Source organism: Nomascus leucogenys, chromosome 8 (genome assembly GCF_006542625.1).
Source record: "Nomascus leucogenys isolate Asia chromosome 8, Asia_NLE_v1, whole genome shotgun sequence".
NCBI classification, from domain to species: domain Eukaryota; kingdom Metazoa; phylum Chordata; class Mammalia; order Primates; family Hylobatidae; genus Nomascus; species Nomascus leucogenys.
Genome location: NC_044388.1, coordinates 3,261,555 through 3,276,637, shown reverse-complemented (window position 1 = coordinate 3,276,637; position 15,083 = coordinate 3,261,555). Strand labels below are relative to the sequence as shown.

The 15,083-nt window shown below is 50.5% G+C and overlaps 1 protein-coding gene across 1 annotated transcript; it reads right to left on the bottom strand.

Moving 5' to 3' along the window:
- Positions 1–4,262: 4,262 nt before the first annotated feature.
- Positions 4,263–13,003, bottom strand: RND1 (Rho family GTPase 1). The gene is made up of 5 exons (XM_003252493.3): positions 12,754–13,003; positions 11,866–11,953; positions 9,129–9,238; positions 8,118–8,252; positions 4,263–5,359 (listed from the first exon to the last, which is right to left on the bottom strand). Exons 1-5 carry the CDS (start codon positions 12,871–12,873, stop codon positions 5,114–5,116), a joined length of 699 nt encoding a protein of 232 aa, XP_003252541.3. The 5' UTR covers positions 12,874–13,003; the 3' UTR covers positions 4,263–5,113.
- Positions 13,004–15,083: the final 2,080 nt, after the last annotated feature.

Below are 15,083 nucleotides of genomic sequence, written 5' to 3'. Positions count from 1 at the left end.
CAACATTCCAGATAGGACCCTGGTTTCCTCAATTTCTTGCCCTTTGGAATGTGACCAATTGTTGAGGTATCTTGGTATTTTTGCTTCTTTCTTCCCCCAGATTCCCCTACTTCAGTCTTCCGCTGAGTTTTGTGGTTGCTGTTGTTGTTGTTGTAACCTCAAATCGTAAGTTCACTTTGTGTTTCTCTTTGGTCTTATGGGTTCATAACTCTTTCCCTCAAAACAAAACAAAACAAAACAAAACAAAACAAAACATTGCAATTGCGGAAACGGTTTAGATAACCAGAAGTATCTCGGACCTCCCTTCTCATTTTGCCAGCAGCAGGTTTGTTGCTTCAATTCCACATGGCTGTAGGTCTGCCTTTTCTCTCTGAATATGCCTTAAGCTCTCAAGCAGAGCCTCAGGATAGACCCAAGTAATCCTAAAGCCCTGAGCATAACGTACATGGCCCAAAGTAACCCTCGGAGACACACACTTCTCTTAGAACCTGCAGCCTTTCACCTCCCAGCTTCTACTCCAGAGAGAACGGAAGGGAAAGAAGAGAGCTGAGATCTGTTGGGTGTAATTCACCATAAAAGCACGAGAGGGCGCTCGACTCACAGATTCAGAGATTAAACTAAGAATCAGACCAACCATGGTAGGCCAGAATCTTCAAAAACTGCGGCCACTTTTTATTGAGAATCTTCTAAGTGCTCAACTCTGGGCTGGACACTTAACCTACCTTATTTGTTTTACTTAGTTCTCATAGCAGTATAAGATGAGTGCTATCTCCATTTTACTGGTAAGGAGATTGTGGCCCAGATAGAGTAATTATGCCTTCAAAGGCCACATAGTTAAAAGAATGGGCCAGGTGAGGTGGCTCATGCTTGTATCTCAGCACTTTGGGAGGCCAAGACAGGAGGACCGCTTGAGCCCGGGAGGTCGAGGTTGCAGTGAGCCATGCTCGTGCCACTGCACTACAGCCTGGGTGACAGAGCAAAACCCTGACTGGAAAAAAAAAAAAAAGAAGAAAGAAAAAAGAAAAGAAAAGAATGGAGCCAAAATTCAGGTTCATTTAACTTCAGAGTCCATTACCTTTCCCCATTTTCGGGCTGCCATCTCAACTCTCTTTAAATTAAGCTCCTGGAGGGTGATAAAGCTTGTCCCAGTTCATAGTGGCAGAGTCCCTCTAGTACTTGTGCACACGTCTCATGACACATGTAAGACATTGGGCTTCAAGGATACTTGTTATTTGTCTTGCCCCACTAATTCTCTCACAAACATGCATCTTTGTTTTCTTATTTGTTTGTATTTTTATTTTCTTTTATTTATTTATTTTTGAGATGGAGTCTCGCTCTGTCACCAGGCTGGAGTGCAGTGGTGCAATCTCGGCTCACTGCAAGCTCCAACTCCCTGGTTCAAACGATTCTCCTGCTTCAACCTCCCAAGTAGCTGGGATTACAGGCACGTGCCACCACATCCAGCTAATTTTTGTATTTTCAGTAGGAACGGGGTTTCATCATGTTGGCCAGGATGGTCTCGATCTCCTGACCTCGTGATCCACCTGCCTTGGCCTCCCAAAGTGCTGAGATTACAGGCATGAGACACCGCGCCTGGCTTATTTTCTTAATTATTTTTGAGACAGGGTTTCACTTTGTTGCCCAGGTTGGAGTGGCACAAACAGCTCACTGCAGCCCTGACCTGGCCTCAAATGATCCTCCTGCCTCAGCCTCCCAAGTAGCTGGGACCACAGGTGCACCCCATCACGCCTGGCTAATCGTTTTATTTTCTGTAGAGACAGGATCTTGCAATGTTGTCCAGTCTGGTCTCAAACTCCTGGCCTCAAGCAATCCGCCCGGCTCGTCCTCCCAAAGTGCTGGAACTACAGGCACCAGTCACCGCACCCAAACCATCATCTTTGGAGATAGAGACAGAGGGATGGTGTTCTAGTAAGAACCATAACTGGAGATACCTATTTAGGTACCACATGCCTACCAGTAAGGGGTCCATGGGATTTTGGTGAACAGTGAGATCTGGTTTGAATCTTGGCTCAATTGCTTACTAGTACTGTGATCTTGTGCAAATTATATGGCATCTCTGGCTTTTCTCTTTCCTCATTACAAAACAGAGATAATAATACCACTTCCCTCACAGGACAGGACAGCAGAGCAGGTTAGAGTGCCTGATGTGAAGCCAGATTGCCTGGATTTGTATCCATGTTCAATCACTTTCTAGCTGTGTGACCTTGTGCACATTACCTAATCTCTCTGAACCTTGGTCTTCTTTTCTGTAAAATGAGATAGATAGCGGCCGGGCGCCATGGCTGACACCTGTAATCCCAGCACTTTGGGAGGCCGAGGCGGGTGGATCACCTGAGGTCGGGAGTTCGAAACCAGCCTGACCAACATGGAGAAACCTCGTCTCTACTAAAAAAACAAACAAAAACAGAATTAGCTGGGCATAGTGGCGCATGCCTGTAGTCCCTTGGGAGGCTGAGGCAGGAGAATCACTTGAACCCAGGAGGTGGAGGTTGTGGTGAGCTAAGATTGCGCCATTGCACTCCAGCCAGAGTGAAACTCCGTCTAAAAAAAAAAAAATAGCACCTCATATGCTCATAGGGTTATCACAGGAATAAATAACGTAGAAAGAACTCATAAGTGGGGCCGGGCACCATGGTTTATGCCTGTGATCCCAGCACTTTGGGAGGCCGAGGCAGGAGGATCACTTGAGCCCAGAAGTTCAAGACCAGCCTGGGCAACATGGTGAAACCCCATCTCCACAAAAAATAGACTACTACTGTGGTACTCCTGTAGTCCTGGCTACCCAGGAGGCTGAGGTAGGAGGGTAAGGAGGGTGATCAGGACGGTGAACCAGGAGGGTGAGGTTGCAGTGAGCAGTGGTCGTGCCACTGTACTCCAGCATGGGCAACAGAGTGAGACCCTGTCTCAAAAAAAAATCTCGTAAGTGCCCCTGACCCACAGTAAACATTTAACAAATGTTAGCTCTTATCATTTATGAGGCTAAACGTGATCATGTAAAGCCCTCAACAGTGCACAGTGCTGAACACTCATGCTAACTTTATTTATTTATTTATTTATTTAGAGATGGAGTCTCCGTCTTTTGCCCAGGCAAAAGACGTGCAGTGGTGTGATCTTGGCTCACTGCAACCTCTGCCTCCTGGGTTTAAGTGATTCTCCTGCCTCAGCCTCCTGAGTAGTTGGGATTACAGGCACGTGCCACCATGCCCGGCTAATTTTTGTATTTTAGTATAGATGGGGTTTCACCATGTTAGCCAGGATGGTCTCGATCTCCTGACCTTGTGATCCACCCACCTCAGCCTCCCAAAGTTCTGGGATTACAGGCGTGAGCCACCATGCCTGGCCTAGTACATGCTAACTTTATTTCTAGCACCAGCACTACACTATGGCACTTGGAAAACAAGAGCTATAAGTCACTGAGAAAGGAAGTTAAGAGTCAAGGTCCTTGAGCTGCCATCAGTAGGCATCGGAATTGGAAGGTCATGAAGGCAAATGTCACCTCTCCTTGAACTCAGAGGAGACCAGAATCCCAGGAGCCTCCCCCAGCTTTGGCTTAGTCTGTCTACCTTCTATGTGGGGTGGGATCTCAGCAGCTTGGATCCTCTACTGGTGATTTCATCCAACCTTTTTCTCTCCTCTAGACTCTCCAGGGCAGTGGTTCCCAACCAGAATTTTTCCACAGGGGTCATTTAGCAACATCTGGAGACATTTTTGGGTGTGGTAGCTGGAGAGTGGGGTGCTGTCTTCTAGCATCCACCAGATCAGGGGCACTGCTAAACATCTTGGGCTGCATAGGACAGTCCCTCATAACAAAGCATTATCCAGTCCAAAATGTCAATAGTTCCAGGGTTGAGAACCCCTGCACCTCTGTTCTAGGGCTAAGGAGCCCTTCCTTGGTTTAGTAGGTCTTGGGCGGGGCTAGGGCAGGGGGATGAGGAAGAGAGAAGCTCCTTCTTGGAGGAGCTGGGGAATGGTGGAGGCAGCCCCTCTGCAACCCACAGAAAGGGCCCCAGGACAGCTTTTCTCTCATTATCATCAACCAAAGGGCTCAAGCACGGTGGCTCGTGCCTGTAATCCCAGCTCTTAGGGAGGCAGAGATGTGAGGATAGCTTGAGCCCAGGAGTTTGAGACCTGCCTGAGCAATATAGCAACACTCCATTCTCCATAAAAAGGAAAAAAAAAAGACAAAAAAAAAAAAATACCAGTTGTAACAACTAAAGAAAACAGAAAAAAATAGAGCCAAATTCTTTATATGTATTATATTTTTCATTAATAAATAGGTTTTCTTCATTAAACACAGAACATGTAACAGATTGAAACACTCCCCCCCTCCCCCCAATTCCAAAGACAAGAGTCTATAAAACAAATGCCAGCTGTACTGCCCTAAGGGCAGAAAAAGTCTGGTGACCCCCACCCAGCCCTGCCCCTGCAGCACCACCACCCCCACACTCTGCAAGAGAAGGGGGTCTGGGGCTTCTCCCTTGGACCCTGGGGACTTAGGTGAGAAGCATGTGAATGTATGATGTCACCTCTCCATGAGGCATGGGCTATGCAAAGATGAGGTTTCCTTCTCATTGGCTCTGACCAGCTCCTGCACTTCCGATTGCAGTTACGAAGCACCTGGGCTAAGCCCCCAAGGGAGCTGCCGCTCGGCTTCCCCACTCTCCGTTGCTGCCTCCTTAGAGGGGAAGGGAAGGGCTCAGGGACCCCTCCCATCCCCTGACCTGCATGGAAACGCTGTGTGGAAGAGGCATGATGCTGAAGGTGAGGCTGCTGTAGGCCCCCAAGCCCATGAGGCCAGCATGCCCCCCGTCCCCCACAGCTTTCCTTCCTCTGGAGCGGGGGGGCACTGGGGTTAGTCGCCCCCTCCATAATCTAGTGCCTGGCTTGGGGTATGATGGTTCTCTCTCAGCGTCAGGTCCTCATGCCGGGCCTGGCTCCTTCCTCGCCCCATTCCTGTCTCCTTCCAAGCCCTCACCGTGGCCATCTGAAAAACTCGTGTCCAGTGTCCTAAATTGTCTCATCCTCCCTCTCCCCGTGCCTCTGCACCCCAAGGGAGGAAGTAGGGGGTTGTCTCCCCCCTCCAATTTCCACTTCACATAATGGAACAGCTTTTGGCCTTTTCCTTCTTGAAGGTAGAAGAGATGAGTTCAGAGCGACTGGGGAGGTGGAGCAGTCGTTTGGAGAGGCTTCGGACAGGGCTCTTCTGGGGCAGTGGGCTAGGCTTGTTCAGACACAGCATGGATGCCATCCGAAAGATGCTGTGGATGCTCTTTTCTGAGGTGAAAGCGGAGCCTTCCAGGTAGATTTCTGCACCCAGCTGTTTCGCTATTGCACAACCCTGCAGGAGGGGGTGAGGGCATTAATGCAGTGGGCCAAAATGGCTCTGGGACGCTGCCTGTGTGTGTCACTCCCCGTGTGTGTCACTCCCCAGGGCCACTCCAGAGGGGACCCAGCTGCCAGTCTCCAAACACCACCCTCTGCAGATTATTCGATTATCTTTTCTTTTTTTTTTTTTGGCATACACCCTGTCTGATGATGCCTCTTTTTCTTAAGACGATGCCTGACTGCACATTATAAATCATCTGGAATACTCTTAAAATTATATTAATGCCAAACCAAATTAGAATTTCTGGGGATAGCTGGGGCAGTGGCTAGTGCCTCTAATCCCAGCTACTCAGGAGGCTGTGATGGGAGGATCACTTGAGGAGGCCAGGAGTTCAAGACCTGCCTAGGCGGCCGGGTGCGGTGGCTCACACCCATAATCCCAGCACTTTGGGATTACAAAAATAAATCTCAAAAATAAAGATAATAAAATAATAATAAACACTTTTAAAAAATGTTTAAAAATTCGCTGGAAGTGGGCACACAACTATAGTCTCAAATACTAGAAAGGATCCCTTGAGCCCAGGAGTTCTGCACTGCAGTGAGCTAGGATCACACCACTGCACTTCATTCTGGGTGACAGAGTAAGACCCTGTCTCTGGGAAAAAAAAAAAAGGAAAAGGAAAAAAAAATTCTGGGTATAGAGCCAAGGCATTAGTATTCTTCTTCTTCTTTTCTTTCTTTTTTTTTTTTTTTTTTTGAAACAAAGTCTCGCTCTGTTGCCCTAGCTCAGGCTGGAGTGCAGTGGCGCGATCTCGGCTCACTGCAAGCTCCGCCCCCAGGGTTCACACCATCCTCCTGCCTCAGCCTCCCTAGTAGCTGGGACTACAGGTGCCCACCACCACGCCTGGCTAATTTTTTGTATTTTTAGTAGAGATGGGGTTTCACCGTGTTAGCCAGGATGGTCTTGATCTCCTGACCTTGTGATCTGCCCGCCTCAGCCTCCCAAAATGCTGGGATTACAGGCGTGAGCCACTGCACCTGGCCAGTATTAGTATTCTTAAGAGCTCCCCAGGTCAGGTGCAGTGGAGGCCAAGGCAAGCGGATCACCTGAGGTCAGGAGTTCAAGACCAGCCTGGCCAACATGGTGAAAACCCCATCTCTACTAAAAATAACAAAAATTAGCTGGGCGTGTTGGCGGGCACCTGTAATCCCAGCTACTCGGGAGGCTGAGGCAGGAGAATCACTTGAACCTGGGAAGCAGAGATTGCAGTGAGCTGAGATCGCACCACTGCACTCCAGCCTGGGTGACAAGAGCAAAACTCGGTCCCCCAACCCTATGCTCTCATGCACATAAGAAATTATCCAGGGGTCTTATAAAATATGCAGATTCCAGGCCAGGTGTGGTGACACCTGTAATCCCAGCAATTTGGGAGACCAAGGTAGGAGAATCACTTGATGTCAGGAGTTCGAGAACAACCTGAGAAACATAATGAGACCTTGTCTCTACAAAAAATGTTAAAGATTAGCTAGGCATGGGGCCCATACCTATAGTCCCAGCTACTAGGGAGACAAGAGGGAGGATCACTTGAGTCCGGGAGGTAAAGGCTGCATAAACAACTATTGTGCCACTGCACTCCAGCCTAGGCAGATCACATTTTTTTTTTTTCTTGAAATAGAGTCTCACTCTGTTGCCCAGGGATTACATGTATGCACCACCATACCTGGCTAATTTTTTGTATTTTTTGTAGAGACGGGGTTTCACCACGTTGGCCAGCCTGGTCTTGAACTCCTGACCTCAAGTGATCCACCTGCCTCGGTCTCCCAAAGTGCTGGGATTACAGGCATGAGCCACCATACCTGGCCTTTTTTTTTCTTTTCTTGAGACAGAGTCTCTCACTCTGTCGCCCAGGTAGGAGTACAGTGGCACGATCTCAGCTAACTGCAACCTCTGTCTCCCAGGTTCAAGCGATTCTCCTGCCTCAGCCTCCTGAGTTGGTGGGATTACAGGTGCATGCCACCACAACCAGCTAATTTTGGTATTTTTAGGAGAGACAGCGTTTTGCCATGTTGGCCAGGCTAGTCCTGAATTCCTGAGCTCAAGTGATCCACCGGCCTTGGCCTCCCGAGTGCTGGGATTACAGGCGTGAGCCACTGCACCCAGTGCCCCTCCTCCTTTTCTTTTTTTTGAGACAGGGTCTCACTCTGTCACTCAAGCTGGAGTGCAGTGGCATGATCACAGCTCCTTGCAGCCTCAACCTCCTGGTCTCAAGCGGTCCTCCCACCTCAGCATCCTGAGTAGCTATGACTACAGGCACTCACCACCACACCCAGCTATTTTTTTTTTTTTTTTTTTTGGTAGAGACAGTCTTGCTTTGTTGTCCAGGCTTATCTCAAACTCCTGGGCTCAAGCTATCCTCCTGCCTCAGCCTCCCAAAGTTCTGGAATTACAGGCATGAGCCACCTTGCACCTGGCCTCTTTTTGTGTGTGTGTGTGTGAAATTCTAACGAACACCTCTAATGATTCTAACGCAGGTGGTCAGAATACAATCTTAGAAATGTGGGCACACACAGGAATAACTCACCTGCTAACTGACAGCATACATCTGGGTAAGCAGGTGCCCACCACCTCTCTCCAGGTGACTCATTTGCTAATTATAACAGCAATTCTCTCTTGCCATAGTGGAAGAATTTGAGACAGGGCTATATTTCAAGCTGTCTGCCTCTAGCCTTCCTCACTCCACCCCACAACACGCACTTGCGCGCGCACACACCTGCTCATAGGAGATGGGCGCCTGCTTCTGGTGGGACAGCTCCATCAGAGTACTCAGGTCTGTTCGCAGGTCTGTCTTGCAGCCAATGAGCAAAACGCGGGTGCTGGGACAATAATCTAGGATTTCTGTCCTCCACTGAGGGGTCGAGCAGGAAGAAGGGTAGGAGAAGGAGGAAGGAAGGAGAGTTAGTGGCAGACGGATACCAGGAGAAGCTTGGCTGGCAATGTCACACACATCACCTCACTTATCACCAGCCCAGTCCTCCCTCTGAGTCACAGCATCACCGTTGCACTAATTACATCATTTCCCTGCCCATGAGGCCTTTGGGGCCCCCAGAATGCTGACCCAGGAGCCTGTTCCCCCAGTCTATGGCCCAGTCACCACAGAGGGCACAAGGGCAATTCTCCTCCCACTCTCTGCCAACCATACAGGCATGGATCTGCCCCCTCACCCCAAAGGGCCTCGCAAGTCCAGAATGCCAGGGGGAAGCCAACCAGTCTCTTCTCAAGGGAAGAACATGATCCCAGCATCTTCTATACTATGCTAGATACACAAGGTTTCCTAGGACTCCTCAGCATTGGCGGATCTGCCCAGATCCAAGCATTTCATACCAGCAGCTCAGCTCAGACCTGCCTGGCTTATCCATTCTCAGTGGGACTGGGATCAGGGTCCATAGAAGCTGCCTCCAAAAGGTCCCATGCCTGACCCTCATACCGTATCACCTAAAGGTTCTCTGACTCTCCGTCCTCTGCTTCCTGAGTCTTCAATACCACCCTCCCCTGCGGGGCTCTGGCAAGGCAGCATGGGATAACGAAAAGGGCGGGAGGCAGCGGGGTAAGGAGACCCAAGTTCCAGTCCCAGAGCCGTAGCTAATGGTGTGGCCTTGGGCACATCTCTTCCTTCCCTGACTTCCGTTTCTTGATGTTATACAAGAGGGCATTCATGACCAGGTCCCGATTCCTTCTTGGTCCTCATGCTGAGTTAGAGATTAGAGAGTTGATCTAGTCTTACCTTCTTGAGTGCACTGTCCACAGTCTCTGGACGGCTGATGTCAAAACATAGTAATACTGCATCCGAGTCGCTGTAGCAGAGTGGACGGACATTATCGTAGTAGGGAGATCCTGGTGTAGGCCAGAAAGAGCTGATGGTGAGCCACGGTGTTTTCCTTCCCCAATAGGCCTAAGCCCTAAAGCCCTGGGAATACCATCCTCGATCCCTGAGGAGCCACCCATCTCCCAGGGGGAATGCGCTGCGGCTGGAAGCTTGGGACCTGACCGCCTGCCAGAAGGTCATGAAAGAATATCATCCCCCTTAGTCCAGAAAAAGGGAAAGAAGACAAAATAAAGTGGGTGGAGTATAATTTGGCTCTGTTTGGGTCTGCTACAGCAGTCTTAATTGGAGATCTACTAGTTTTCTGAGTGCCAGAAGATGCTTCCAGCCCTGCAGAGAGACAGCGCTTATTTCAGGGCTCCTCTCTTCTAGAGCCTGCCTGCTGCCCAACTTCACTCCCTTCTGCTCCTGGGTCTCCCCGGTGAAGAGACAAACCTCCCTGTTACATAACCTGGCTGCTGCTTTTCCATGGGGTCAGAACTTTAGGAGGCTAGCAGGGGAGGGAGAGAATCAAGGGTTCAGTGCCCCACTTCTCCACCCACCCAGATCGGCTTACATTGAAAAGGGCAAAAGGAAAGCTGTACCCCCTGACCCCCCCACATCTCAGGAAGGCAGTCTCAAAGACAGCAGCACCGATGGCTGGGGATTTAGAGGCTAGAGCAAGAGTCCATCGTTGGGAGGGAAATAGGCAATGAAGACCCAGGTGGTCCCATATGGGAGAATGCTAGGGGCTGAGCCTACCCCCTCCACCCTGGGGAAGGAGCAGTAGCGGATTTGGAACCCAGACAATCCGTGCTCAGAATAGCAAGCAGCCCCTCTCCCTGCACCGCAATCACCATGGAAACTGGGGGGAATCCAAGCTGGTGGGGGGATGTTGGTCATTAAAAAAAAGGAATACAGGGGAGTTGGGATAGCTGCCTGCTCCTTTAGCAAGCCTCCCCCATCCCTTTCTGAGGTGGGGTCTTACCACTGCAGCACTGAGGAGCGGAAGCACTGCAGCCTGGGGAAGGGGGAGGGGAGGAGGCGTCCATTTTGGCTCTAAGCAATCCCCCTCCCCTAAGACTAGCAAGTGAATAATGAGAACAGGGTCAACCCTGACCCCAACATTGGAAACCCTATCCCACACACCACGGCCACTTCCTCCTTCCTTATGGGAACCTAATCTGAAAGAGGGAGTTTGAGAATAACTGACAGCCTTTATCCTTTCAGAAATTGGGGGGTGGGGGTGTGACACAGGGAATAGAGACTACACTTGCTGATTTTCCATGATCTGGTTTGGGATTTGAGGGCTGCATTCTGACTGTGGAAGGAGGGAGGAGGTGGGGGGAGGGCGTTTGGGCGGTGGTAGTGAAAAGAGACGAGCTGCAGTAAGATTCTGGGAAGATTGGAAGGTGGGAGGGTACAGCAGATGAAAAACCAAAAATTATACATCATGCAGTCAAGCTGCATTCTAGTCCGATCTAGCTAGCATAACACAGCCCAGGAGAACCAGAACCCTGCCTCCCAAGCCCGGAAACTGGAACAGGGAAAAGCATACCAGATTGGGGAATTTTTGTTTGGGGAGGAAAGGCTCATTGTCTAACCATTCCCTAGCCCCAATCTTTTCAGACCTCAGAATTACAGCATGGGAACAACGGCTGTTGGAGGAGCAGGACAGCGTATTTATTATATGTAGCAGGAAACACCTAGTGATTTATGGTCCCTTTTTAAACTCAGTCTGAATATGCATTTTTGGGGAGGGGTGGATTTTATTTTCTTTCTCCTATTCCTGGCTTTTACTCCTTAATTATGACTCTGAGCCAGTCTATTGAAAAAGGTCTGGGGTAAAGAGATAACGGGAAGGGTCAGAATCAAGGCAAAGGATAGCCTAGCACTAAGGGCTTGGGGCTGAGAGGCTGGAAAAACATTGTTTCTACATTCTAGAGAGACTGGGCATATTCTACCTCACCCCAGTAGAGGGAAAACAGAGCCAACCTCCCCTCTGCCCTGCCGGCCACTATTCACAACTGACTATGCCCTATATTAAGCCATCTCCCCCACCCTCCAAAACATCGATGATGCATCGCTTCATCCCCGAGCTGCAGCGGTGTGACGAGTGGGGCTGAGCTGCGGCAGGAGGACAGCAGTGGCCCAAGATGGAATGCAGGAGACAAAACTGAGTCTGAGCAATCTTTCCCCAAAGCAGACTTGTCTCCCCGCCCCAACCACGCTGCCTCCAGCAGCACTGCCTCTTGCCTCTTATTTGGCTTTGCTCTGGGGAAGTAAAAGGTGTGTGTGTGTGTGTGTGTGTGTGTGCGCGTGCACGCACGCGTGATGGGTGGTAGGAAATGGAAATGGAGAAGTCCTGTTTTACTGCCCACCCGCAGGACTATTCATGGGTCCCTTCACCTCACCATCCCAGCCCTCTAAAGGGTGGAACTAGACCCAGGGAAGAGAGTGGCTCCTGGGGTTCACCCACTCTGCACCCTTGGACCATGCAACTGAGTCGACCAACTGTCAGCCCTCCCCACAACTAACGAGTCTTCAGATCCTCTTTTTTCACTTCTCCCCACCAAAGGGGAAAACAATTTCTAAAAGACAGCAGCTACACAGCAGACCAGTGGGGGTGGGAAAGTGGCATTTGGAGCCGAATTCTTACCTGAGGTATCCCAGAGACTAAGTTCCACCCTCTGTTCCTCTGTCTCCAAACAGGCTGTGTAATTTTCGAACACGGTGGGCACATAGGTCTGTGAAAAGAGAGGAAACATTCACCCCAGGCACCCTACCCTCAGATCCCCTGGTTAGTGCTGGCTACACACGCACTCACCAGAGAGACAGTAAAGTCACAGGAGACAAGAAACCAGAGCAGATGCCTGGGGCAGGAGGGAAGGGACTGCGGAGGACCAGGCACTTTGCTCTGCAGCAATGAGAAATGTGAATGACACCCCCCCACACCACCGCACCAGGGGTAAGCCCCCCATATCCTAGGCGATCAGGGACACACACACACACACACACACACACACACACAGAGAGAGATTCCTCCCATCCCCAGATTTGTGTTTCCCAATTTGAGAGAGCCACAGGCCAAAGCCAGTCCTAGCTCATCTCCTCTCAAACCCCTCCCGGCCAGGTGAACAGAGGGGCTGCAGAAGCCTGCCTGGAGGCACAGGCATAGAGCCTTTGAGGAGCAGGTGAGCGGATAGGCAGGGATTACGTCAAGAAGAAACCCCAGACTCTCAAATGCCTCCAGTGCCGTCTCCTGAGAGCAGACTCCAGGGACGTAGGAAGGTGGAGGGAATCTGATGGGGCCTCTAGGTGAAGAGGTGAGGAGGAGCCAGCGGGGCGGCAGAAGTGGAGCAGGTCTCAGGGGAAGCTAAGGCAGGGCAGTCCTCCAGCCAAAAAGCAGCTGAGGATGGTAAAGCCTCAGAAAGCGGCTGAGGATGGGCTGGGGCTGGGGGAGCCACGTCTCCTGGGCAGGTGGAAATCTACGCCAAGGCGGGCAGGCAGAGAGAAAAGCCCGCCAGCGGGCGGGCGGGCAGCTCACCTCTGGATAGCAATCCTTCGCTAACACTTGCAACATTGCGGTCTTCCCACACTGCACGTCCCCGACCAGAACGAGCTTACATCTGGCCACGACTGGCTGGGGGGCCCGTCTCTCCTTCATGGTTGCAGTGTCCGCGAGACTTGAACTTCGTTCAGAAGGGAGGGTTGCGCCAGGTGCGTCTCAGCACACCAATCCAGCCAGATTCCCTGCCTCCCTCCAACTGAGGAGGAGGCCGGCACAGCCGCCTTTTATTTCTCTGGCTGAGCCAATCACAAGAGGAGGCGGACTCTGTTACGCCCAATCCCTGAGGTGGGATTCCCTCCAGCAGCCAATGGATGGGAGGATCTGAGTCAGCGCCCCCTTCCTCCCTTCTTTCTCTTAAAGCTGCACCTTGTTTCCCCCTGAAAGGGGATTCCCACGTTGTTTTGCATTTGTATTAGGAAGGGGAAAGGGTATTGGAAACAAAATGAAATGATCTGGAGTATCTACCAATAAGTGTCAGAAAAACAAACTAGCTATGGAAGCAGGAAGTGAGGTCAGGCTGGAGTTGCAGGGACTGTCCCAGGTGGGTTAGAAGAGCAGGACCTGCTTAGACTATAGACAGGGGTGTGTGTGTGTGTTTTGGAGGAGTGGGGGGTGGGGGAGGTGGCCCAGAACTTCTCTGACATTTTTTTTCTTTTTTTTCCTTACATCTTTTGTTTTAAGTAGAGACAGGGGTCTCACCATGTTATTCAGGCTGGTCTTGAACTTCTGGGCTCAAGCAATCCGCCTGTCTCAGCCTCCCAAAGTGCTGGGACTACAGACATGAGCCACAGCGCCTGGCCTGATGTCTGACTTTTTTGTTTTTTCTAATTCCCATCCAAACCAGTTCTTACTTCCTTTTATTTCCCCTCCCAATATCAGCTCCTGCTGTACCTCTTTATTTATTTATTTGTTTGTTTGTTTTGAGACGGAGTTTCGCTCTTGTTGCCCAGGCTGGAGTGCAATGGCGCGATCTCAGCTCACTGCAACCTCCACCTCCCGGGTTCAAGCGATTCTCCTGCCTCAGCCTCCCGAGTAGCTGGGGTTACAGGCATGCACCACCATGCCTGGCTAATTTTGTATTTTTAGTAGAGAAGGGGTTTCTCCATGTTGGTCAGGCTGGTCTCGAACTCCCAACCTCAGGCGATCCACCTGCCTTGGCCCCCCAAAGTGCTGGGATTATAGGCGTGAGCCACCGTGCCTGGCCTGTGCCCCTTTTAAAGCCTTCTCTTCTTCAAGAATCACCTTCACCACCAAAGAGAGAGAGAGAGAGAGAAAGAGAGAAAGAGAAAGCTTTCTAGAGTCATCCAGAAAAAAAAACACACAGCACCTGACCCAATGATGGGCAGAGAGAAATGACGGACTCTGGCAAGTGGGGGTGGGAGACAGGAAGAAGACAAAGCAAACACAGTCACTGTTTGGCCAGACAGCCTCTCACCCATGCCCAGCAGAAGCTGCTTAGGGGTGTTTGTTCTGCGGCCTAGGCTCAGCTTCCTGAATGAATCAGGCACAGGTCCAGTTCCATGTTAACGCCCACTGAAACTGACACACTAATGTGTGTCACCTGGTTAAAGTCCAGACTGGGCCCAGGATTTTGGGATTAGAAGCTGGAGGACAATCTAAGGTTGAGATGAACTACATAACTTTTTTTTTTTTTTTGAGATGGAGTCTCGCTCTGTTACCCAGGCTGGAGTGCAGTGAGTCGATCTCGGTTCACTGCAACCTCTGCCTCCCGGATTCAAGCAATTCTCCTGTCTCAGCCTCCCGCGTAGCTGAGACTACAGGCGCACGTCACCATGCCTGGCTAATTTTTGTATTTTCAGTAGAGACAGGGTTTCACCATATTGGTCAGGCTGGTCTCGAACTCCTGACCTTAGGTGATCCACCCACCTTGGCCTCCCAAAGTGCTGGGATTACAGGCGTGAGCCACCACACCCAGCCGAGTTTCATAACTTCTTAACAGCCCTGACCGGTGGGGCCCCTGTATTTTGGGGAGCCTCTACTAGACAGAACTATGGGCTGTCCACAGCTTAAACAAACCACTGATTGTCTGGGAATCAAGACCGTACAAATAAGGACTCCTGGAGATTTGTGATTGAAGGAAGACCATCTTTGGGCAAAATTAAGGGTAGTCCCTTTCCCTTGTCAAGCCCAGTGTCTCTGAAGCGTGACCTGGGCCTTGTTTCATCTGAGCTTTACTTTTTTTTTTTTTTGATACAGAGTCTTGCTCCTTTCACCCAGGCTGGAGTGCAGTGGCGCAATCTCGGCTCACTGCAACCTCTGCCTCCTGGGTTCAAGCGATTCTCCTA

Bases quoted from the DNA above. Each gene is read 5' to 3' on its own strand.
- RND1 (XM_003252493.3), bottom strand. From the start codon at position 12,873: ATGAAGGAGAGACGGGCCCCCCAGCCAGTCGTGGCCAGATGTAAGCTC. The intron at 11,954-12,753 runs GTGAGCTGCCCG...CTCTTTTCACAG, and splicing joins CGAAGGATTGCTATCCAGAG to ACCTATGTGCCCACCGTGTT. The intron at 9,239-11,865 runs GTAAGAATTCGG...GGCCTACACCAG, and splicing joins TAGTCTCTGGGATACCTCAG to GATCTCCCTACTACGATAAT.